Below are 25,652 nucleotides of genomic sequence, written 5' to 3'. Positions count from 1 at the left end.
TATCTCATTAGAGTTTCAAATTATCTTATGAGGTATTGTCCGTTTTGGATGTAAGCCCTACACGGTTTTATGTTTTATAAAAGTGACACATTGAGTTGAGGAGTACTGTTATGTTACAACCTCAAGAACGCCACAACACCTTTCAGGTTATTGTCCGCTTTTGGTGTAAGTTTGTCAAGATTTTGTCATTTATAAAGACGTGTTGTTGGGTTAAGGATTGCGAGACTTTATAGAGAGAATGTTAGCTATAGATAATACATTTTTTATTTTGACAAGTAGATAATACATTTCTAGAAACAATGAAAACAATTAATTTCATTGTTTTAAAAAAAATCACATAATCATTCACTCCAAACGTCTACTGTTTCATATGCTATATTTTTTTGTCTTGATGATCAAAAAGACAAATCTCTGAAGAACTAGAGCTTATTGCAGGTTTCTGGGCCATTTAATCTTTAATAATGGGCCGAATTGATATTTCTATCCAAACTCTTGCCCAAACTCGATTTTATAGATTAGGTTAATGTTTAGACCTATAAAGAACATCATCTTTTATTAAGCCACTTTTCATATTTCGAATTTGTGCAAAACTAATCCTATGGAGTTAGATCAATTCATTGGCCAAGGGTTCTGTTTTGTTTTAAGTCTCGAGGTTTTATTTTAATGTCAATTTCATGTTCTATGATTTAATGTCTTTTCCTTGTCAATCTTCAATTGTATGTGTTGAAAGCTTTATGTACTAAAGGCTTGCTTCAAATCTTATTTGATTTCATCAATTATAATTCATAGTTTCATAAGTTGAACACTTGTTTCAATTCTGCTGAATTGTAATCATGTGTCTGCTTAGGGTTTCTTGAATTAAATTAGACGTATGTTTTAATTTATATTCGAGTGAAGATTGTTAGGTTCTTTAACGCTTGGTTATTGGTTTTATAGAATTCAGTTATTAGGTTAATGACATATTTGTGATGCTTGTTCCCTAATTGTGATTAATCAGACTCTAAGTTATATTGCCGCTTGTTCATATAATCAGTAGGAATTCTTACGAATTTTATTGATGCTTAATTAATTGAATTTGTGATCAAACAAGTTATTGAATTGTGGAACCGAATAATTTTGCCAATTTGATCATCATTTTCTACAAACAAAACTCTTAATTTTACTTTATGTTTTTGTTTGTTGTTCTAATTTGGTATAGTTTTATCATAGATTCTTGAGAAACGACCATAGTTTAAATAGTTTGTACTATTTTTTGTAAATTATTTTGACCGCGAAGGATAACGATCAAATTGAACGTCTACTATTTCATATGCTTCATGTTTTTTGTTTTTTTTGGAAAGAAATGCCATATCCTTCATGCTGTAATGCGTTTATCAACATTCAACACTACTGGAACAGTGGAACATATGTGAATTGGAACACACGACTTCTCTTGACTCTCCCCCCTGTTTGTTCATGCATGTGTCAGCCACTAATCTAGTAACAAAAAATTATATTAATCTACATTGACAAGTAAATTAACATAACTTTTTAAAATTGAAATAGTAAATTTTTCGAAGGAAAAAATGAAATAATAAATGTATTCACATATAATAAATGGGACCATATATCATCTAAAAAAAGGACCATATATACTTTACTTTCAGAATTTTTAGTTACACCGTCTTTTTATTTGATTTCTCAAGGCGTCGTTATTTTTTTTTTGGGTTAGATTTTACGTATCCGGTCTTTGTATCTTTTTCTTTTAATTTAATATATTTTCTTTTTATTTTAGAAAATATATTTTTTCTTGTTGTCTTTTTCCCTTAGTGCAGGAGGGTGGTTGACAAATCCTTTTAGCCTCGTTTACAATATGGGCAGATAAATTAACTTCAATCCTTATTTAATTGTCAAGCGAAAAAAGGGATTAAGTTTGTGTTGTAAAAACAAGACGCGTAAATCTCAAAATAAACAAACAAAACTTGTGGCGCTAATAACATGAAAGATATTTGACCAAAAAAAAAAAAAACATGAAAGATATTATCCCGTGAAAGATATTAACCTGTTGGTAGGAATATTACATATTTTATATGCAGAGGCCGGAGTTCGAATCCCGAACACTTCACTTATCCACAATTAAATTATGTGAGCTCTTGCCACAAAAAAAAAAATGATAGATACTTCATTATTTTTATTAAATAACTAGACTCTGACCCGTGCGATGCACGTGTTTTTGTAGAGTTTCATATATAAAATATCAAATTGACTATATTATTAATCGTAGAGTTACATTTAAACTCAGAAACAATCAAATTAAGTGACAATTGAGAGTGATCGATATACACAATCTCAAAGAAGCAAATTAACAACATTTAGTTTGCATCAACAAAAATGAATATGGAAATCACCAAAAATGAACATAGAATCAAAGTCATCACTTTGCCAAAACAAAGAAATCTTATAGTCTATTGTAGTGAACTTTGCAAATAAAAAGTCACAACAAAAGATTCATGTAATATAATACAGGAAAAAGTGAAGTTTCTAATGAAAAAATTATCATCTAGATCAGTCAAGTTATCTACAATTTTAAAGATACAACTTTAATATCGTAACACGCAGATAACTGCTATGAGAGAGGAAACCACTAGGGCGGTTGGGGCTTTAAAAAAATTATTTTAGTCATGTATTTTATTTTTGGAAGCAACAATATTTCAACAAAAAGAGAAGTGGCACAGTGGCTATAGTTGTAAAGTGTTAGCATATGGTACCTGGTTTGATCCCTTGCAAACTCTTTTTTTCATAAAAATTATTCAGACCCACCAAAAAAGGCGGGATCAGAATAAGGGCAATGTAACGCCCTAGTCGTTAAATTATTTGTTATTGATTTATTTAGAGTCTTTATATGATTTAAATAATATTTGTGGATTATGTGGTGTGTATTATTTTATTATTATGATTGTTTTAATAATAATTAGAAAAAGTGGGAAATAGAATTAGTTAGAAGTTGTGGGATTAATTTTTAATTAATAGAAATTAATAGGGAGTTAAGTGAATTAAAGGGAGTTATGTAAGGGGAGTTAGAAGAATAGAAAATCAGTTTTACGTGAAAACAGCAGTTTTGGGAGAAAACCAGAGAAAAGCAAGAGAACCAAGGGAGAGCCAAGTGAACCAGATTTCTGTTGGAATTATTCTTCTGAATTAAGGTAAGGGTGAGATTTATTTCAGTAATATAGTTATTGAATTCTGATTTTGGATTTAACAGGTTTATGATAGAATTAGGGATTTTGGGGTTTATGTTGGATTATGTTTTCTTGAGTGAATTGAGTGTAGAAATTGATGTTCTGATGGTAGAATTAGGTTCTGGTTGCATATAATACTTAGTCTTGCTTCTGTAAACTAATTTGGGGAGTGAATGTGAGAAAATTGGGATCTTTGCTTGAAAACTCGGTGTCTCAACGTTTTTGCAAACAGAGTATGTGAGGTTCTGGAAATCGAGTTTTGGGTGGTTGAAAACTTGAATTTTTCTGTAGATTATGATAGAGCTAAGTGTCAGGAGCGCGTAGGCGAAAACGACATTGAAAACGGGTTAACGGTTTGGATTTTACGCGCGAAAACGTGAAAATTAGAAAATCTGATGTTGTCTGTCGAGCAGAAATCGGTCTACGATTTTGACCAGGTTTTGGGGTGTTTCAGCACGTAAAATATCGGACTACGATGGGTAAAAATCGGGCTACGATTTTGCCTGACCAGGAACTTTTAAAATGCATTTTTCTTCGCTCCAATTGCTTCCAAACTTCTTCCTAAGTGTAGGGACTTTATCCTAACCATCTAGAGATGTTTTTAGGTAAGAAATAACCTCGTATAAAGGGGCTAATGAGTTCATGGGTTGGTCTTTGGGGTAGAAATGGATGAACTTGATTGTGTGAGCATGATTGTGATCAATTGTATATTTTCTGGAATTCTTGAATTGACTATAATGATTTGTTGATGGCTGTAATGTATGTATATTTATTAAATCATACATGTTGAATAAATTCGGAGTCACATGGAGTTTGTATGCATGGTCAGTTGTATGTAGATATACACAAGTAGGTCCATTGCATATGCATAAACAGCGGAGAGGACTCATGTCCTGGAGCACTAGTTGCTCAACAGCGGTGAGGGCTTCGGTCCTGGTTGGTACCACATGCATATTTGCATATTTGAGGAGTCTAAGGTGTTGTCTTAGCAGTGTTGTCATGTCCATTGCATGAGTCTTAATTGTTGGTTGTAGATGCCACTAGATGTTGTTGATGTCGTTGATGAATATATGTAAATATTTATATACATATGGTGATGTGTGGATATTGATGATTGTTGTTGTTGCTTTGTGAATTATTATGTTATATTTGCAAGATGATGTATTTGATGTTAAGGTGTTAGATTCAATTGAAGATTTTGATATCTATATTTATTGTTGTGAATCTCACCCCTTCTGCTTGAAAATGTTGCCCTTCCTATGGGTAACTTGCAGGTGATCCTGAGTAGTCGGTGGTGGCTCAATGTCGTGTCTAGGGCTCTGATACGTGGGATGGGAATTACTATTTATATTATTGTTGTTTTTCCTTCCTATGTATCAATTTTTGGAACTTGATGATGCGGCCCTTTGATGGTTGATATTGTTGTTAGGCTTATGCCAAGATATTATGTTGGAGGTTTTTAACCGTTGTTGTGGTTATTTGAAATGCAAACTTTCCGCTGCATAATTTTTGAGGTTATGAATGATGTCGATTTAAATAGTTTTATTTTCTATTTAAGGAATTTTGAATTTGCAATGTAGCATGCCCGTTTGGTGCTTAACTCTGATGAATAATTGTTATTTAATTACTTTTGGGTAACGGGGTGTTACAGGCAAACCTTTCAAAACTGTTTAACATTTATATATATATTAAGATTAAGATACTTAACTTGGTCATCAAAAGAGAAAATATACTTAACTTTTAGTTTTTATAAAATTTTCAATCACCACTTTTGATTCCTATTTTCAAGCCAACTCATGCATTTCTTAATGAAATGTGCATAAATGTGTAGTATATTGTAACATTCTCTCCAAAAAAAAAAAAAAATATTAACAAAACGTGGATTAAATATGATCTTTTAACTGCAAAAAAGATAAAAATTCATATTTAATTAATGTTTTGTTAAAAAATTCTATTTTTTTAAGAGGTTCTTATAATATTATAATTTTTTTTTGCAAAATTTTATTCAAAAATATGAATTCTAGATATGAGTTTACTTATAAGGAGGAACCAAAAGTGTAAATGGAAATTTTTTGGAGGACTAAAAATGGAAGATAAATTTTAGAGGGATTCGAACGAAAAATTTGTATATTTATAAGAACTAAAAATATATTTAACTCTTTAACGTGAGATATCTTATTCCCCATCTCCAATGATGGTTCTTTAGTGGATTTTGAAAATAGAAGAAACCCTTATTAACAAACTCTTACATAAATTTACTTTTAAATCGGATATTTTAACGAAATCAGATGGGCTTTTAGAGCTTTAATATCATAACCTGATAAGAGACTCATGTCCATTAACGAGTTTAACATCACATTATGTTCTTCAGTCACGATAAAGAACAAGAAAGGCGAAAAATGATCATCTTGACGCATATCTCTCCCCATCTAAAACTTCTCGACAGGGTTTCCATTAACTAAAACAAAAGTGGTTGTTGTTCCAAGACATTCTATGATCTACCACCATTTTGAAGGAAAGTTCATCTTCAACATAACCACTTTCTAGTAAGCCAACTCAATATAATCATAAGACTTTTCAAAATCTACTTTAAACATGATGGGATCCTTTTATTTTAGCATCATCGACAACCTTGTATGCAATGACAATACCATACAAAATATGTCGACCTTTTATAAAAGTTGACTGAGATTGATATATCACATTTTGAGTGACTGCTTTTAATATGTTTTTGAATGAATGTTCAAATGATCGTTCATAAACTTGTTCAAAATTTTGAATGATACTCATGAATCAACTTAAAAGCTTGTATAAAAAACGGTGATGTAAAATTTTTTGGGGATCAACAATCGACTTTTTTTAGAGGAATTTAAACAAAAGATTGCAATAGTTATATAGATCAAACACATATTTAACTCTTCATTAATCTATCCATTTTGCCACCTCTTGATAAAGCTGAGAAAGTCTTTTGTTTACACTAATGCAGCCCTAATGACCCATTTACAAGTCACAACATTGTCCCTTGATATTACAAGATTAAGTTTTTACAACCGAACAAACACTTCATGAGTAAGACTTTTAGACTTCATGAGTAAGACCAACTTGTCACGAATAAAAAGTAAGTTATTTTCACAACTTTAAACTAAATTAAAGACTTCTCATGAAGTTTAATTTTATTCTACGTTCATTCTCAAAATGCCTTTAAAAGGATTATGTGATCAGATGGCCGGATCGCGTTTTCATATGGTCGCTACATTCGGTATAAATTGACTAAAAACAAAATGGACAACGATATACTAGGAGAGGAAAAGATTATAAAACACCCTACATTATACTTCGTCATATTTAATTATAAGTAAAAACTTGATTTGTAAATTCATTTAATAACCAATATATATTTGACATTCCCTCAAAAAAATAAAGCCAATATATTTGACATGTCTTATGAACCAAATACATTAATTATTAAATAAATTTAAAAACTGGACGGATTGAGATTCCTTGCTGTAAAAAAGCACGTTGTTTTGCATCTCAGCCGTTGATTATAGATCATATATTTAAATTAACTCAGTTGTCAAATCACTTCAAACCATCTTAACCACACGATTCAGATCGGACGGCCCTATGCTGTTACAGCGTCCTGCTGTAACAGCAGGAAATCCAGATCTCTTTTTTATATAGTTAAGATTAATTTAAACTCTACGTTTTGAAAATGGATATTACTTGGATGAAAATTTGTATGCTACTCCGACTGGCCCTTGCTTCAAATCTAAAAAAAAGGTGGTGCTTACGTTGTGGATTTTTTCTACCAAGAAAGAAAATATTGTGGGACAGGGTTGAAGGACGAGGAGGCAGTCTCGAGGCTTTTTCCATACGACACGAGTTCAATGTGCAGTTGTTTCAATTCATGAGCTATACTGTAGGTGACGATTGCTGCTAGCACTCTGTGGTTGATCACTGCCATTTGTTACTTTAGGGACTGATGGACGATGGGAGATAGATAGATGTGGTGACGAGTAAGAATAAGAGATATTAAAACTTGACAACTCAATTAACCCATCCAATCCACCATCAATATTCCTTACCTATACTCCCTCCGTTCCAGAGTAACTGTGTCATGTATTAGGGGACGAAGGAAATATCTTATTTGTTTTTTGTTAGATAAAAAGATTAATTAATTTTGTTAAAACATATAAAAGATTTAATATGCTTCTTGTCTCTCTCAAAATATACAAGTACCTCGAGTATTAATGGAGCTTTGACCCTTAGCGTTTAACAAGTAATTGGCATTTAGATGTATTTGTTTCAAGGCAATTTTGTAAATTTTTTAGAATAAAACGATAGCAAATATACATTTTACTATTCTCTAAAATAAGAAAAAAGTACATTTTACTATTGTTATGAATTTAGTCTTTTTAATGCAAAAAGCTTCGCTTTCTCTCCGCCCTTTATTCTTTATTGATTAGAGATAGATGGTTTTTAGCAGGGGTAGTTCAAAACTGAACCAACCCAATAGAAAAACTGTAAATCGAAACAATTCAAACCGAAACCACATTTAGTTCGGATATAATCAGATCATTTTTTTGTTCAACTGCATGGTTTGATTTGGTTTGCGGTTTTCATTTTACCAACCGAACCAAACCAAACCAAACCAAACAGCAACATAAGAAAAATGTTAATTAAATATATCTCACTTCTTCTTCTTTTCAGAAGGGTGATTTAGGATAAATTTTGACTCAAAGATCACCCCTTCGAATTATTTTTCCTTCTATCTAATTGAATAAGTGGTTTCAGTTTCTCATATTTTCTATTTTCTTTCGTTTGTTTATGTGATTTTGTCGTCTCAGAATGACTCTGTTTGTTTTGATTTCTCGTCTTTGTGCGGTGTGTTTTTTATTTTCCGTCTTAGTGCGTAGTTTATTTGATTCAGGTTGAAAGATTAACATTGAGCAAATGCAGATGACTTTGGCGTCGTCAACGTTGCAGATCTGGAGACATGAGTATTCAGGAGACATGAATATAGTCATATTTGTAGGCATATGTACTTTGTCGTTTTATGCTATTAACATGGATGCTGTGAGTTTGTTCACATATTCATCCCTTTTGTTTTTAGCGAATTTGGATTTGTATTGTATCATGTACTCTATCAATTTGAATGAATGAATATCGTTTATTTTTGCCAAAAAAAAAAAATTCCAACTTTGATTTTTATTTAAAAAACATATTTATGCGCTACTTGAAATTTTAGAGAATGAGAAAATCTTAGTCTTTTGCATTTCTAACAAAATAGAATTATATTTTGTCCATGTTTTTAACTTGGTCTATGTTGTTGGAAACATTGTAAAATGAAAATGAAATTGTAATATTTGATGAAATTTAAAACATTGTTGAAAATATGTTGTGTTTAAAATTTTTAACTTGATTTTAATGTTGGAAACAAAAAATTGTATCGTATCGAAAAAACCGCACCAACCGATTCAACCCAAACCGCATTGGTTTAGTTTGGTTCGGATTCTATTTTTAAAGTCAACCAAACCAAACCAAACCAAACTGCATGTTTTTTTTATCTTGCGATTTGGATGAATTTTACCATCAAAATCGAACCAACCCGCACCACGAACACCCCTTGTTTTTAGTCATTTGTTTTAGGGAAATGCTAACCCTTTGTTTTAGGTTTAATACATGCTTTGGTCCCTCAACTTATTTTTGAATTTCATTTTGGTCCCTTAACTTTAAACCGTCTCAATTTGGTCCCATAACTTTACCTCCGTTTTTTTTTTTTTTGCTAAACCATGAGCATGAACAAGCATCAAGGGGAAGCGACGACATCCCAACTAGGTTGGCACCCCGAGGAACCCCCATCCTATGCCGGTCAGCTCAAAATTTTATTAAAAAAAGGAAAAAGATGTACAGGAGGGGGGACTAGGCCAAAACCCTCGAAACAAAAAGAAAAGAGAAAACAGAAAAAAGAAAACAGAAAAAATAACAGCAGCTAAGGGAACCGAAAGTTAGGCAAAGCATGACGATCCCGAAAGAACTGTGGTAGCAAAGCTGACGACATCACCGAATACCAAACCGTATCATGAATATAGTTTACCTCCGTTTACCTAAGTGGTCCCTTCTGTTAAAAAAACTAACCGAAGAGACCACTTAGGTAAACGGAAGTAAAGTTATGGGACCAAATTGAGACGGTTTAAAGTTAAGGGATCAAAATAAAATTCAAAAATAAGTTGAGGGACCAACGCATGTATTAAGCCATAATTTTAATATCTATACCTATAATTTTAATCTAAATCAAAATAATTTTAATTAAAAACAAAATTTAACATTAATAATAATAATAATAATAATGAAATTAACATATACAAAAGAGGCTTAAATGCTCTTTTGGTCCCTTAACTATTTAATTGGTATCGCTTTGGTCCCTTAACTAAAAAAAAGATTGTTCGAGGGTTTTAAGTTTTTTTTTAGTCTCGTTTTGATCCCTTCTGTTAGGTTTCCGTTAGGGTTTTAAAAAAAAGTTAACTCCTGGACACGTGTCACCTTGTCATTGGCTCTGAGTTTTTTTTTTTTTTTTTTACAAAAAAAATTATTTTTTTTTTAAATATATATATTTAAAAAAAAAATCCCAAAGCCAATTACAACGTGACACGTGTCACCTTGTCATTGGTTCTGGGAATTTTTAAAAATATATATATATATATATATTAAAAAAAATTGTAAAAAAAAAAAACTCAGAGCCAATGATAAGGTGACACGTGTCCACACTTAACGTTTTTTATTAAAACTAACGGAAACCTAACAGAAGGGACCAAAACGAGACTAGAAAAAAACTTAAAATCCCCAAACAATCTTTTTTTTTAGTTAAGGGACCAAAGCGATATCAATTAAATAGTTAAGGGACCAAAAGAGCATTTAAGCCTACAAAAGAAATATATTCCAAAATCTATATAACAAGAATCTAAATTTAATTATTGAGTTGAATAATTATTGATCAGACTTTCCTACCTATTAATCGAACTTCAAATTACCACTACTTCTTTCTCCCAAAATCGGATGGTATATTATACTATAATACTTTTTTTTTCTAATGAGTCAATGTAAAAAAAATAAAATTATTGGAAGGTATATTAACTTATTTTTGAATTTCATTTTGGTCCCTTAACTTTAAATCGTCTCAATTTGGTCCCATAACTTTACCTCCGTTTACCTAAGTGGTCCCTTCTGTTAGTTTTTTTAACAGAACGAACCTCTTAGGTAAACGGAGGTAAGTTATGAGATCAAATTGAGACAGTTTAAAGTTAAGGTACCAAAATGAAATTCAAAAATAAGTTAAGGGACCAAAGCATGTATTAAGCCTTTATTTTAATATGAAATCACATATCTACAATAGTTTTCTCTCATTCTATTCTATCTAAAGAAGTGTTATACACATAGATTTAATTATTTTCTGTGATTTCTTTGTTTGAGTATGTTTTTGTTATTTTGTTCGTTATTTTTTTTTGGTATTGTTGCGTTATTTGCATCAAATTGTTATATCACTTTCAATCATTATATGTTTAATCAATGGTAATTTGAACATCAATGTTGTAGATCTCGAAGTATTGATATTTTGGTCACATTTGTCACTTTTGTGGCTATTGTGTTATTGTATGATATTAATTTTGATGTTGTGAGCTTATCTATGGACCATTCTTTTCATGTCAACAAATTCTTCATAATAAATAACATTTTCAAAGAAAATAGTGGAAATAAAATTCCCTTGAAGGTGGAAATAAATCTACGTGTAAACTGTTGATAAACATTTCTCTTAATGTAACTCATCAGAATAATATGGAGTAAATGTTAATCAAGCATATTTTTTTAAAAAGCATCTAGGAATACAGATTTAATCAAAAGTTATTTCCGATAATAAATTTAATAAACTTAAAAAAAATCCTTTATGTTTAGTTTTTCTATCCATGCCAACAATCAATTATCAAAGGCTAAAATATGGTTTTAGTCCCTGCAAATATGCCTCGTTTTGGTTTTAGTACCTGTAAAAAAAAAATTGTTTTTGGTCCCTGCAAAATTTTTTGTTTTTGAAAATAGTCCCTGACCCCACTTTTGTGATGATTTGCATACGTGATACATTATAACTGAACCAATTTTGTAGTTTTTGGTCCCTGCAAAATATTTTGTTTTTAAAAAAGGTCCCTGCAAAATTTTTTGTTTTTGAAAATAGTCCCTTTTAGGGACTATTTTCAAAGTCCCTTTTAGGGACTATTTTCAAAAACAAAAAATTTTGCAGGGACCAAAAACAAAGTTTTTTTTTACAGGGACTAAAACCAAAACGAGACATATTTGCAGGGACTAAAACCATATTTTAATCATTATCAAATTTTATTCTATTAAGTGAGATTGGTTACATGAATCAAATAACACTATAATATTATGTCATATATCACATCACTCTCGAACTCATCAATCTCTAAAACTTTTATAATAATTTCTCTTGTAGTTTTCCTAAATCTCCACTTGCCACTAGTAATTTGACAACCATCCATCTCATTTATTTCCTTAATGCAAAATTTATAGGTCTTGTATGTACATAACATTATTTTGGTGCGGTCTTGAGTGAGGTCCATGTCATGGTTATATGTTTTTTTTTTTCAATACTCTTAACTATTTATTATTTAATTTCATATATTATCTCTTGGTGATAAATATTTAAGCATATTGTTGACAAAATAAAAATCAATGTTATGTTAAACTTAAAAACACAATTAAAATATAGATAAGTTTTAAAAAGTGACAAGTAAATAAGACCATAAGAAGTATATAGTATTGGAATCCCTTAAAAAAAGTAACAGTATTGGAAGGAAGCATGTGGTATCCATTTGTGCATGCATCATGGTTGCCACTAACTATAGTTATGGATCACTACAACAACGGATTATTCAAATAATATACTCCAATGCTTAATTTAAGTGCAAATAACATTATCCATCGTCAATGTTTTTGTACTATATAGTATATAGTGTATGAATAATATATATAGTCAGTGGCAATTTAATAATCTCATAATATAATTGTACAAAGTGTTGCCTTTAGTTAGGGATTAAGTCTACAGGGGTTACCATTTCATCTGGAATATAAAGACAAAAAATGTTGTTACAGTGATACATGCAATGAATGCACGGTTTTAGACTATTTTCCTTCTGTGATCTTTGAATTGTTGTATAAAGCAAAGATCCACCGAACTTGGGGTGCAATGCATTTGTGTCATTGTGTGAGTGTGACGTTGGCTGATAAATTTCAAAGATTCTTCCTTGACCAAAAGTAAAATCATTTTAGAAAATTTAGGGGGAGTGAATGAATTGGTTTCATTTTAAGTTATCTCCTAAGTGTGTTTGGTTCAGCTTCGGATATAATTGATTCTAATAGAATTGATTTTGATAGAATTGATTCTGACGGAATTGATTTTGAGAGAATTGATTTATGTTTGGATACAATAATGCAGAATTGATTAAACAAAGTGAATGTTGTTTGGATAGTTTTTATCAAAATTGCAAAGCAAAAAGAAGGAGAATTGATAAAGGGCAATAAAGGAAAATCATAAGTTGTAATAATCAAAATAGAAAATTTAATGTAGAATTGATTCTAGAAAAGCTAGAAGTTAGGATTTGTAGCTTTAAAGATAATTGCTTTTGGAGGATAGAACCAATTCTTAAAAGCCAAACCAAACATCATTAAAAACTTAATTTTTCACTTTTGAAAGTTGTAGAATTCTTTCTTGATGTTGAAAAGTCAAACCAAACAGGCTCGTACGTCATAGGCCTGGAGTGGGAAGCATGAATGAATTCAACATCTTTAAAGTTTTGAACCAAGGATTTTTTAATATGAATTCAACATAATCGAATGAATGGATTCCTGATTTAAAAATAAGTTTTGAAATAAAGGCAGCGTTAGTTTTTTATTTGCAATCGGAAAACACGGTGGGGGAGCATGTTTTATTTGAAGGCAGCATCAGTTGTTTAATTTTCTAAAGAGGAAGCATCAGCGGTTGCAGAAAATTAACCTTATCAAATGTATACTATTGTGTTTTAATAAGATAAAGACTACCATGTACCGAAAATCTTTAATGATTCACTCATTGTATCAAATGAACTTTTTTGGTTAAAGCAATGAAAATAAAATGCAAATCAGTATTAATACCTGAGCCTATTTACAAAAGAGTGAAAGGAAGCTAAAGACTATCCTATAACAACAAAACTAAGTGTAGCCTGCCAATAAAGAATATGGCTTCAAATGTCCCTACAGAAATCTAATCAGATATAGCATCTGTAAAGCAAAAAAGATGAATATCAAAATTTCCTAATCCTCTAATCATCATATTTGGGATTGTTTTTGATAACACCATGTTTGAATCTTGTATTCATATTATCAGAGTCAGTCTCAATAAGATTTGTAGAGGTTTTGTGTTTTTATTTGGTGTCAGATACTGTTATGGGCCTCTTGGCCTTTCTAGGTCTCCCTCTCTTGCCCTTTTTAGCAGTGTCAGTAGTGTGTGATAAGAATTTGTGCACTTCAGGATGAGCCTCTAACAGAGCCAATTGCTGCTCAGTAAAAGTGTCAGGCTCCAAGGTTCTATCGGATGCCTGATTAGTGTCCAAATCATCTGCCCAAAATTTGCTCAGAATTTTCTCACTCTTCCTGCAAGCTGTATCGAATGAACTTAATATACATATACACTTAATAAATTTATAGTACCCGAGTGAAAGTTTCGTTGAGAGATTCCATCACCAAGGTGTCCGTGCAATTATGAAGACATGAAAGTATCTTGGCCTCCCTTCGATAGTAAGGCGCAACAAAGAAGCAACTTTCAATTTTATACAGGACCGAATATGACATAAGATTTATAGTTGGAGCACCAGATGTTTGTCTAGAGTAAGAAGGAAGGTAATGATAAAATTGGTACTCCAATCTACCCCATCTTATATTTTGAACGTATATCTCCTCCCTCACAAATTGATATATCACATATAAAAAATGATAGATGTTCTTTTGTGGGGACATGATGGTTCTATGAGAAAGGGCATGCATCGGTTGTCTTGGAAAAGTTTGATTGTTCACAAATATTATGGAGGTATGAGATTTAAGGACCTTGCTTCTTTTATTGTGGCGATGCCTGGTAAACAGGGGTGAAAGTTTCAAACGGATCCCACTAGCCTTGTTACTAGATTGTTTAAAGCTTGTTGTATTTCCAAATAGTGATTTATAGGTTCAAGGTTGGGATGTAATATGAGTTATGTGTGGAAAAGCATTTTCACCGCAAAAAATGACGGTATAGGTACATGTACCAATATCCCTTTGTTTGGTGCACCGTGGCTTACAAACATAATGGCTATTGCACGCTAGCTTACACTCACTTGGTCAACATTAAGTGAGCCGGTCCAACATATTAAGCTGGTAAGAATGTCCAAACAACATCATCAAATTCAATAGGATGCGATGGATCTCTCCAGATGGATCTAAATGTATCTCATATCGCTAGAATCCTCAAAATATAGAGCCCATAAGAAAGACAAAAGAGGTGTAAACCAACAACCACAAGGACACAATCGAAGACTTCCACCTTCAATATTGATAATATATCGTTTGAGCACACACAAACTTCTGTTAACCTTTAACCAAGAAGATTCTAGGAACCCAACATTACATGAGAGCCAAATCGTGAATCTTAGAAGGGATCAGAGTGGTCTCCATTGGTAGAACGAAATGTCTACTGACGACCACTTAAAATGACCCAAAATGACTTAAAGACGGTGACACCGAGAGGAGACCATTGCATCATTGAAACAGAGGCTACATTGTGTATTAATTGGACGGGGGAGACAGTGGCAGACAATGGTCAACATTATGCGCTTGACAATGTATTGAAAAATTTAATTATTTTTCCTTTGACAAAATATAGTGTACCCATTTTGTTTTACTTATAATACAACAATTTAATTATTTTTCCTTTGAACAATATAATAAAATCATGAATTGTTTACTTATAACCTGATGCAGAAAAATATCTATTCATTTTGTAAGATTGAGTAATCCATTGCTTTGTTTTGAAAAAAGAAGAGATAATATGACGTCAAATAACAAAATATTGAGGGGGAATGGATCTTAAATGGATGGATGAGTATGAAAATATTTTTGTGTCATTTTATATCTTTTTATACCGTTTATTTATCTTATCAAGCATCTGTTATTTATTTTTTATTAAAATAGTCATAAAGTAATATTTTAGCTAACTATTATTTATTCTCTTTGTCGCAAAACAAGTGATACAATTTAATTATGTGCAACATTCATATGTTAAATTCGTCTTGATGAACATTTTAATAATATATCACATTATTATAATTTTCATTAACAAATAATTAACCGTATTAATTTTTTTTTTGAGATGCAAGAAATATAACTTAATTTAACAAAGAGTGTAGCAGTGTACTTTGATGTTATACTAGCTTGAAAAAAAGAAAGAAAGATAAGGCAAGTTTTTGAAGAAATAGAGAGGCACGAATATTTTTTGATTGCCGCTCAAAAGCAGATTCACGAAACTCAAATTAAAAAATTCAATTTAGTCTCTTTTTGATTCCCGCTCAAAACTCAAACTTGTTTTGCGGTGCCACGTTGGCGATCCGCGTGAAACCTCTCTAAGCCAATCAGAATGAAGAACGAAACCTCTATATAAACCAAACCAAACCCAACCCAATTAAACTTAACAACTCAAACTCTTTCATCTTCTCTGCAAATTCAAGTTCAAACAAGAAAGTAACAATGGCTTCAGATGCAACTGCAACAACCAAGAAAGGTGGAAGGGGCAAACCCATAACCACCAAGTCCGTTTCCAGATCAAGCAAAGCCGGTCTCCAGTTCCCCGTCGGCCGCATCGCTCGCTTCCTCAAAGCAGGTCGTTATTCTCAGCGTGTTGGATCTGGTTCCCCTGTTTACCTCTCTGCTGTTCTCGAATACCTCTGCGCTGAGGTAATTTTTCTTTAGATTAACCCTTGAATGTTATTTTGAATTTGAAATTATGTTTATTATTGATCACTGATGTTAATTTTTGGGGGTTTAGGTTTTGGAATTGGCTGGTAATGCTGCAAGGGATAACAAGAAGACAAGGATTGTACCAAGGCACCTTCAACTCGCTGTGAGGAACGATGAAGAATTGAGCAAATTGTTGGGACATGTGACTATTGCTAATGGTGGTGTTTTGCCTAACATTCACCAGACTTTGTTGCCAAAGAAGGTTGCTGGAAAGAAGGGTGAAATTGGATCCGTTAGTCAGGAGTTTTAGGGTTTTTATGTTGGATCGTTAAAATGTTAGATTTAGTAGATTCAGTTTTATTGGTATTTTGTTATGCAATCGTGTTCTTATTTTTGAGATTAGGTAGGATTAATGTTGGATGATGTATAGATCTTCATTCTGATAATGATAATATAATATTAGATTTCTGCAGATTTTGTCTTCCACTTATGCATATGTCTATTGTTTGGAATTTTTACTATTTGCCACTTGCTTTCTTTTCTTTTCTAAATTCATTTTCCGGTTTTATGTTATATACAAAATCTGTAACTTGTAAAATTTCCTTTATCAACAATATAACTTAATTTACCGAAGCGTGACAAGTGTACCTTGGGGTCAGATTAAACATGTTGAAACCATTCAACACTACCATTGGAGACTATCCACATGTTGAATATGCTTTCAACATACCCATTTAACACCTATTGAACCTGTTCGTATGAATCAGTTTTTAAGGATGAGTTAGGCCTACAATTTCATTACAATGGATGGAATCGTTTAAATTGAATTTATAGGATTGGATGAAAGCATAATGATTAATGAATTGTATACGGAGATCCAAGTATTCCTCGACAGTGGTTAAAGAAAACAGCTTGTTGCAGTGCTATTTTTGAGGACTCTATTAGATCAATTGACTTGTGTGTGGATTACTTTTATTTGGACTTTGGACAACGTAGAAATTAAGGAATCAAAGATTTTTAAATGAGAAGGAATCAGAAATTCTGGCGTGTAGATTGAAATAGAGCATATCTAAGAGGTTCAAGTATTCATTGGTGCAATGGTTGAAAAATCATAGACCTTGTCTAGAGTCTACAACATTGGTGTGCAGACAAAAGTCATAACATAAACTATATTGTGCAACTTCTATAAATCCATTTACAATATGGTTGAAGTTGTGATACATTGGCTCTGACTTGGTTGAATTATGTGCGTTAGGTTTTGATGAAGCTATTTAGAATTAGTTTTGATGTGTATATCATTTATTCCTATTAGATATGCTCATCAAGTTTGACTGTGCGAGAGGTAAACTGGCACTTTGGATTTTCGCAGGGTGGAGTTACTGTGTTTGAGTGGCTTGATTCATATCATATTTGTCCAAGGGCTGCATCACTTTTCAGTTATGAATATCATCAAGTAGTATATAATAATAAAATTAAAGGGCAACGAACAAAGATATATATGTTGATGAGAAGAAACTTGCTTATACATCTTTGTCAAAAAGGGAGACGATACATTTTTTCATCGAAAACTTTTAAGTCATAAGGTAAATGAGTCATTTCTTTTTTATAGTCGACTTGGACACTTAATCACTTACACTTTCTTGTGTAGGAAAATTGAGTGTACTCTGGTTAAAAACCCAACAGGTTCAACTGGTGCTGTCTCTCTTAAACTCTTTGCAAGTAGTTGTCATATGAAAAACTTGCTTTCTCTCGTTCACCACTCTCTACGACACAAATCACCATACCATCTCGAACACATTAAACCATTCTCATTCACAACCAATAAACCAAAATGGAACTCACCAACAAACGTAATTATCACAAACCCAACCCTCTTGATAATGGAATCATGTTCCACAATGCGTCAACTCAAACAAATTCAAGCACGCATGACTCTCACCGGCATCATCACCCACGCGTTTCCCGTCAGCAGAGTAATCGCGTTCTGTGCACTTGCCCATTCCGGTGACCTTCATTACGCACACACAATTTTCAATCGCGTTGAACAACCCAACACGTTCATGTGGAACACTATGATAAGGGGATATCAAAATGCTCGAAAACCCATTTTTGCATTCTCTTTCTTTGTCTATATGTTTCAATTACGCGTTGAAATGGATTCTAGAAGCTTTGTTTTCGCGCTGAAGGCTTGTCAGCAGTTTGAGACGGTTTTTGAGGGAGAATCCGTGTATTGTGTTGTTTGGAAAATGGGATTTGATTGTGAGTTGCTTGTGAGGAATGGGTTGATTCATTTTTATGCTGAACGTGGGTTGTTGAAAAATGCGCGTCAAGTGTTTGATGAAAGTTCTGATAAGGATGTTGTTACTTGGACTACTATGATTGATGGGTATGCGGCACATGACTGTTCCGAGGAGGCTATGGAGGTTTTTGAATTGATGTTGTTAAGTCATGTTGAGCCGAATGAGGTGACTTTGATTGCGGTGGTTTCAGCTTGTTCTGACATGGGTAACCTTGAAATGGGGAAGAGAGTTCATGAAAAAGTGGAAGAGAAGAATATGAGGTGTAGTTTGAGTTTGCATAACGCGTTGTTGGATATGTATGTGAAATGTGATTGTTTGGTTGATGCTAGAGAGCTTTTTGATAGAATGGCAACCAAGGATGTTTACTCGTGGACTAGTATGGTTAATGGGTATGCTAAATGTGGTGACTTGGAATCTGCTAGGAGGTTTTTTGATCAAACTCCTCGGAAAAATGCGGTCTGTTGGAGTGCAATGATTGCAGGATATTCTCAGAATAACAAACCTAAGGAATCATTGAAATTGTTTCATGAAATGATGGAGCGAGGTGTGGTTCCGATTGAGCATACCTTAGTGAGTGTACTCTCTGCTTGTGGCCAGCTAACTTGCTTGAACTTGGGCGATTGGATTCACCAATATTTTGTTGTTGGGAAAATAATTCCCCTTAGTGTTACTCTTGAAAATGCGATTGTAGATATGTATGCCAAATGTGGAAGCATAGATGCAGCAACAGAAGTTTTCAGTACAATGCCAGAGAGAAATCTAATTTCTTGGAATACTATGATTGCAGGGTATGCGGCTAATGGTAGAGCAAAGCAAGCCATCAATGTATTTGATCAGATGAGAAATATGGGATTTGAGCCAAACAATATCACATTTGTGAGTTTGTTGACAGCTTGCAGCCACGGTGGTTTGATTTCCGAAGGTCGAGAATATTTTGACAACATGGAGAGAAAGTATGGGATAAAACCCGAAAGGGGACATTATGCATGCATGGTTGATCTATTAGGTCGAACTGGACTCCTCGAAGAAGCTTACAAGTTAATAGCAAACATGCCAATGCAGCCTTGTGAGGCTGCTTGGGGTGCCCTTCTAAATGCTTGTAGAATGCATGGCAATGTTGAGCTTGCCAGATTGTCGGCACATAATCTTCTAAGATTGGACCCAGAAGACAGTGGAATATATGTGCTGCTGGCAAATACTTGTGCTAATGATAGAAAATGGAGTGATGTAAGGAGGGTGAGAAGTTTGATGAAAGACAAGGGTGTGAAGAAGATTCCTGGTTATAGCTTAATAGAGATAGATGGCGGGTTTGTAGAATTTTTGGTGGCCGATGAATCACACCCTCAATCTGAGGAGATCTATAAAGTACTAGAGGAAATACTTTTGTTGTCAAAATTGGAAGACTATAGTTATGACTTGTAAACTTTATCTTGCTAGAACCTGAGGCTATTATTTATTGGTGACTTTTCTAGTTGGAATGCGATAATCTTTCTTCGAAAAAGCTTACTTGGGTTTCTGGTGGTTGTAAATTAATCATCTTTGGCCGGAGCAAGAGGTTACTTGGGTTTATTTGCGGGGTGCAAGGTCTATTTGCTTCAAGTGTTAACAGTTACATGGTAATTTTTTTAATCTTATCTCGAGATATTTCTGTGTACTTTAGGTGAGTGACTAAATCCGACTTTTTGTCCTGATAATTGTTCCATTTTTTTTATACTTCTATAGGGTTTGAACGCTTGGCCCTTGACATTATAAAGGTTTGTCAATCCTTGAGTTCAAAGTTGCTGCATAAGCTACTGATTATAAATCTCCTAATCTGTGAGAGGAACAATCATTTTCAGTGAGTCTGACCATTGAGCCATGTACATTTATACTAACGCTGCTAAACCATTTTTGGTTGAAACAACAACAACAAAATCTACTAGATAATACATTTGGGGAATATAGGTTGCAACAGTAAGTAGCAACACAATTAGGGGTGCTCATTTTAACCGATGAAGCTGTTTATCTGTACCCATATCCAAATCCAGTTATAAAAAACCTGACAAATTTTTGTAATTGAACAGCCTTATAACTTGGACTTTGTTGATGCCTGTATCCAATATGTTGGCTGCCCATATCCAAGACATAAACAAGATTTCTTCTGTCCAACAATATGTTTTGGTGAATTTCCTTATTGACACATTACCAACAGTTCCTGAATGAAGCATAGTTCTGATTTTGCTTGTTTGTCCACTTGCACATGTCAGAAGGTTTAGCTCTGATGTCCTATATCCCTAGTTTTTGGGTGAATTTAGCTGATGTAATGAAAGCTTATGGTGAATTGAAAATTTGTGTGTCGAAGATTGGTATACTGTTGTTGATTTGACTCTCTTGCATGCGTTGGTTGACTTGAACTTGTTTCATATCGTGCTGGTTTTTGCTAATTAACCTTCTAGTTATGCATCAAAGAGTTTTCCACCTTTGCTCTTTACATATTTTTCAAAATCTAGACTGACTCTAACAAACCTATGTGCGATTCCGCATCTTACATAATTTCTTCATGATCCTGGTGTATGTTTGGTTTCAATTTTGGATGAGTTAAAATTGACAGCAATATTATCCACTGCACACCTCAAGAATAAGGAGGCGCGCAACAATTTTTTAATCTACGCTATGCAATGAAATCAACGAGTAACAATTATGAACTTAATTACCTTTCACTTTTTAGTGATCTATCATGATGCTTTCACTGACACCAGGCTTGTATAATTAGCTTAACATGATTTATATAATGCATTCACTCCCATAATAGTTTGAAGGATGATTAAAGGTATTTGATCAGCATGTTTTTCTTCCGAAACTACTTTTTTGCCAAACTCTAAACCTACTTTTTTGGCTCCAATCTATCCAGATCGTTAGATCATTGTAATTAGGAGCGGTTAGCACATCAGCCGTTGATCAAATCTCACTCCTTGAAAATTGACACACGCGCATAGGGAAACAAAACCTCTTCTTCTCCATTATTTGTTCAATACTGATGCAAACTCTACAGAGCCCCATGCTTCCCTCTTCTTCTCCCTCTGTCACATTTTGATTAAACATCTTCAATCGCCGGCTGAAAACAATTCTGTTGAGGAGCTGTTACCGTTTGAACATGAGGTTGAGAAAGGGAGCGCTTTCGCACTTGGACTTCTTGATGTTAAGGTAACTTCACTTCCACCTTTTCTCTATTCCATCATTGTTCATATTTGTTTATTTTATGAATTTTCTCTCAAGGTTATCGTTTTATCTAGATTCTAATTGTTATCATCCTCTCTCAACGCCATCGTCATCGTCGACTATACTGCCACCGTTTGCGACGAAGGCTTCATCGGTTTTCACCTCTGCGAAAAACTCATGTCCGATATGAAGGTCTCAATATCAAAACGATCCGCAACTTGAAGGTCTCCTCAAGATGACAGATCTGGTAATTTTCAATTTTAGGATTTTTTTTTTCAAATTAATTAGTTTTTTATTTTGATTTGTTCTTAGAATTTTTTTGATTTTGATTTTGATTTGTATTCCAACTGATTACTGTACACGTCCACTTGATACAATTTATAGCAATTTCATTTCATTGATGCACTTTTGTGGTGAGTTTTTAAGAAAATTAAGTTTTCTTTTGGGTATGTGTATGAACTGCAGCAAAATCGTGGGTGTCTGATGAACAAGGCTTCTGCAATATGACAGCACCTGCAACTAATGTTAAGGTAATTTGAGGATTGGAGAACAAGATTTCTACAATATGTCTGAAGCTCTAATTATCTTTTTTTCATCACTATTTTATTTTCTTTTTTGTTTTTCATTTGGTGGATATAAAGGATACTAATGTTTGTTTACACAAATTGCTATTTCTAACTCATATGTATATTAGATTCTATTTCTATTTGATGCATCAAATGTAGTTTCTTTCTGAATAAACTAATGAAGATTTTATTGAAATAGAATCTAAACTAGAATGTGAAGTGTGTTACACATGTTGAAAAGTGAAAAATGCAAAATTGAAAAGTAAAATGGATCTGTTGAAATTGATTTTATGATATGTCGCAACTTACCATACTGTGGTCTTTCAGCCTTATAATCTTGATTAAAATACTGATAAATGTTGTGATTAGTTTTACAAAATTTAATGGTAGATTTTAAGTTTCATTAGTCTGTCATAGGCGTGCATTCTTATCTCTTTCATAAATTTTGATAAACTGGTGATTTACAAGTTTTAATATTTTTTGGATCTGTTATAAGTATATTGTGTTATTTTGGTTCATTGGCTTTGATGAATTCAAATTGGGATGGGCTCATTGCGTTGCCAATCCGTTAACTCGATTTGTTTCAGCTATATTGGTGTGCTATCAAAAAGTAAGAACACACGGTATTTTTTGAAGTGATGCTTGGCTTAATTGCAAGATTTCTATTGGTTTTACTATTTTGTAAGTTGTGTGATTGAAACTCTATGTGATCCTTTTAATATTTTTAAACAGCTTGTGTGGTTCTTGGTTCTGGCTAAGCTTCAAAATCCCAACCTATCGTCGATGCATAGGCGTATGTGGCTCTTCCCTTGCAGCTTACATGGTTTCTGCAAATGTAAGTAATTATTTATATATAGATCAGATGTATATTTCTTTCTAAATTCGTCTGATTTTGATTTCTGATTTTTTGCTTTGGTTTGAATAGGAAGAAGAAACCATGGTAAAACAAAGGAGAGGAGACAAATCGAATGAAAATAGGCAAATAAATGCAGAGAATAACATTACAATGTTGTCATAATAGATAATAACATAAGGTTGATTTTTGACATACCTTTCTGGTCGCAATTTACGCCACATCTATTTGACTGAGGTTGATAATAGCTGAACTTTAAGCAGCTATTTGACTGCACTCTCTTTGAGCAAACAATGGTTACATGCCTCAGATTTAAGAGGTTTGTGGTTAATGTTTAGTAGAGATTCTATATTTGTGATTATAATCAGTTTTAGTTCTATATTTATTAGCATTAGCTCTTGAAGAGTTATGTTAGGTGACTGCTGAAGAGTTTTGGGTTTTATGGTTCATGAATCTATATGTTTTGATTTCATCTGAAGTACTCCTATATATGTTAAAACCCTTCAAAGTCAATAGCAATTTCCTCTATTCAACTGACTTTCCTTTCCATTTTGTGAGTACCACTTTCAATAAGCAATTTGAGGTAATGAAAATCAGCATGTATGGATATTAAGATGTCATACATTTCCCAATTCCAGTGTTATATTTTTTTCTTGGCTATTTAATCTTCTACAACAATTTCATTTTACACAAGGACGGAGAAGCAAATAGAGATAGTTAAAAGACGACTCACTTTGGATCTGTACTTTGAAAAATCGAAACCAAATTGAGAGGTTGCAGAAAGAGCGAGCAATCGCTGAAAGAAAAAATGTAACAAACTTATTTTTTTTTTTCCATAACATACATTAAATGTTGCAGTAGCTTGGGTTGTTTTTGATTAGCCTTCTTTTGTATTTAGAGGTGCTGTTTGATCAATTTAGACAGTCTTCGGGTTACAGCTTTGGGTTTGTTTTAAGCTACTGCTTGGATTTGGCCGTTCTTTATTTCAGGTGTTTTTGTTCTTGGTTTTTGCTGCAGTCGGCACTGCTATTGTCAATTGTTTAGAAGGAAAGAAAAAAAACTATTTGAATGTCAATTTATGGCTTCAAGCATCCCTTTGCTTTACACAGTTTTATTCATCATATGTTATTTGAATGTGATGTTGGATTGCGGAGGAATATTGTCTAAGAGGAGCATTATTTTACTGTAAATTTTGTCATCAATAAGGTATTTTTGTTCTATTTCAACTCGATTTCAAAAAATAAAAACATGATTTTACTATATCAGTGTATATCAGAAACTATATTGGTCTTTAATATTGGTCTTTACTATCTTAGCCATACATGAAGAAAATAAAAGATTGTTTGCTGCTTACTTTTGATATTGTGGATTGACATATGTGAATTGATTAATGTAACTGAAATCTTTTGATGATTTGCAGCTAGATTGAGTCAAATGAAGTTAAAAGCATGGCAGGCACAAAACATACCATATCATACTAGAGAATTTGTTGGAATGGTTTCTTATGCTCTCTTGGTTCTTATTTCCTTTTTTTAGGGCTCTTGCATAACTACTGTATTTCCTTTAGTCTCTTTATAATGTTCATATTAATGTTATGTAGTCTCAAAACTACAAGCAGTCCTTACAAAAGTCAGTTTTGAACCTTAGTGGATTAGTTGTTGCAAGTAGCATATCATGGAAGCAAATCAATGCATAGTATTAGTAAATGGTCATTGAAGGACTACTTGCTGATGTCAAGAGTATGCTTATTTTGTGAATTTAAGTTTGGAACTATTTATTGATTGTAATTTTTATAATGGAAGTCTACTGAGTTTTGGACACTTAAATGTCAATTTAATTTTATACAGTTTTTTGGTGAGCTGGATATTGCTGATATATTTAGTTTTGATGGTTTGAAATTTTTTAGCCTATTAAATGTAATTGCTTTACGGTTGTAGGATAGCTAACAATATTATTCTCACATTTTACTTTATTTTATTTTATTTTCTATGCATCAAATGAGACAAAAATTAATGTCCTCCAAGTATATGATATGAAGCATTTTAGGAAGATATAGTGATAGCATATTTCAATCATGCCTGAAGCATATTTGTGAATGCTATGTGTTATTCCCTCATATTTTTCATTTACCAACATATATCTCTTTAGTCTACACACTTTCATTTCCTTCAATTTGTCATCTCGATTGTTCCATCACTCCATGATCTTCTTCATTTATCTTCCCGATTGGCCATAGCAGGTTCAGCTGGTTTTGTGTTGCTATCGTTGTAATGTAAATTATATAATATAACGTAGGGGTGTGAATCTACATTTCTCATCTTTGTTGATTTAAGCATGGTCTGTTTGTAAGGCTTGGGACTTGGTTTTGCTAACAAAGGCCATAACAGGTTTGGCTGGTTATGTTGTTATCTTTGGATTAATGTACATCACACACACACACACACACACACACACATATATATATATATATATATATATATGTATGTATGTA

At 32.8% G+C, this 25,652-nt stretch overlaps 2 protein-coding genes across 9 annotated transcripts; both read left to right on the top strand.

Moving 5' to 3' along the window:
• The first annotated feature begins 15,962 nt into the window (after nucleotides 1-15,962).
• LOC11443483 (probable histone H2AXb) lies at nucleotides 15,963-16,714 on the top strand. Its single transcript, XM_003625275.4, has 2 exons — nucleotides 15,963-16,241; nucleotides 16,333-16,714. Exons 1-2 carry the CDS (start codon nucleotides 16,035-16,037, stop codon nucleotides 16,552-16,554), a joined length of 429 nt encoding a protein of 142 aa, XP_003625323.1. The 5' UTR covers nucleotides 15,963-16,034; the 3' UTR covers nucleotides 16,555-16,714.
• Nucleotides 16,715-17,773: 1,059 nt separating this feature from the next.
• LOC11428210 (pentatricopeptide repeat-containing protein At2g22410, mitochondrial) lies at nucleotides 17,774-25,019 on the top strand. 8 transcript variants are annotated; one of them, XM_024769542.2, is made up of 9 exons: nucleotides 17,774-20,160; nucleotides 20,267-20,793; nucleotides 21,435-21,727; nucleotides 21,817-21,989; nucleotides 22,208-22,272; nucleotides 23,041-23,143; nucleotides 23,234-23,480; nucleotides 24,151-24,367; nucleotides 24,582-25,019. In XM_024769542.2, the coding sequence occupies exon 1, from the start codon at nucleotides 17,975-17,977 to the stop codon at nucleotides 19,964-19,966; it is 1,992 nt and encodes a 663-aa protein (XP_024625310.1). In that variant the 5' UTR covers nucleotides 17,774-17,974; the 3' UTR covers nucleotides 19,967-20,160; nucleotides 20,267-20,793; nucleotides 21,435-21,727; nucleotides 21,817-21,989; nucleotides 22,208-22,272; nucleotides 23,041-23,143; nucleotides 23,234-23,480; nucleotides 24,151-24,367; nucleotides 24,582-25,019. The 8 variants fall into 8 exon arrangements, with proteins under 8 accessions (XP_024625310.1, XP_039684032.1, XP_039684031.1 ...); XM_039828098.1 differs by having other exon boundaries at nucleotides 20,608-20,793; nucleotides 24,151-25,019; XM_039828097.1 differs by having other exon boundaries at nucleotides 20,267-20,298; nucleotides 24,151-25,019.
• Nucleotides 25,020-25,652: the final 633 nt, after the last annotated feature.

The sequence above is a fragment of the Medicago truncatula genome, chromosome 7 (genome assembly GCF_003473485.1).
Source record: "Medicago truncatula cultivar Jemalong A17 chromosome 7, MtrunA17r5.0-ANR, whole genome shotgun sequence".
Lineage (NCBI taxonomy): Eukaryota > Viridiplantae > Streptophyta > Magnoliopsida > Fabales > Fabaceae > Medicago > Medicago truncatula.
Note: the sequence above shows the minus strand (reverse complement) of the source record. Positions and strands in the feature narration are given on the sequence as shown.

Bases quoted from the DNA above. Each gene is read 5' to 3' on its own strand.
- LOC11443483 (XM_003625275.4), top strand. From the start codon at position 16,035: ATGGCTTCAGATGCAACTGCAACAACCAAGAAAGGTGGAAGGGGCAAA. The intron at 16,242-16,332 runs GTAATTTTTCTT...TTGGGGGTTTAG, and splicing joins TCGAATACCTCTGCGCTGAG to GTTTTGGAATTGGCTGGTAA.
- LOC11428210 (XM_039828098.1), top strand. From the start codon at position 17,975: ATGAAAAACTTGCTTTCTCTCGTTCACCACTCTCTACGACACAAATCA.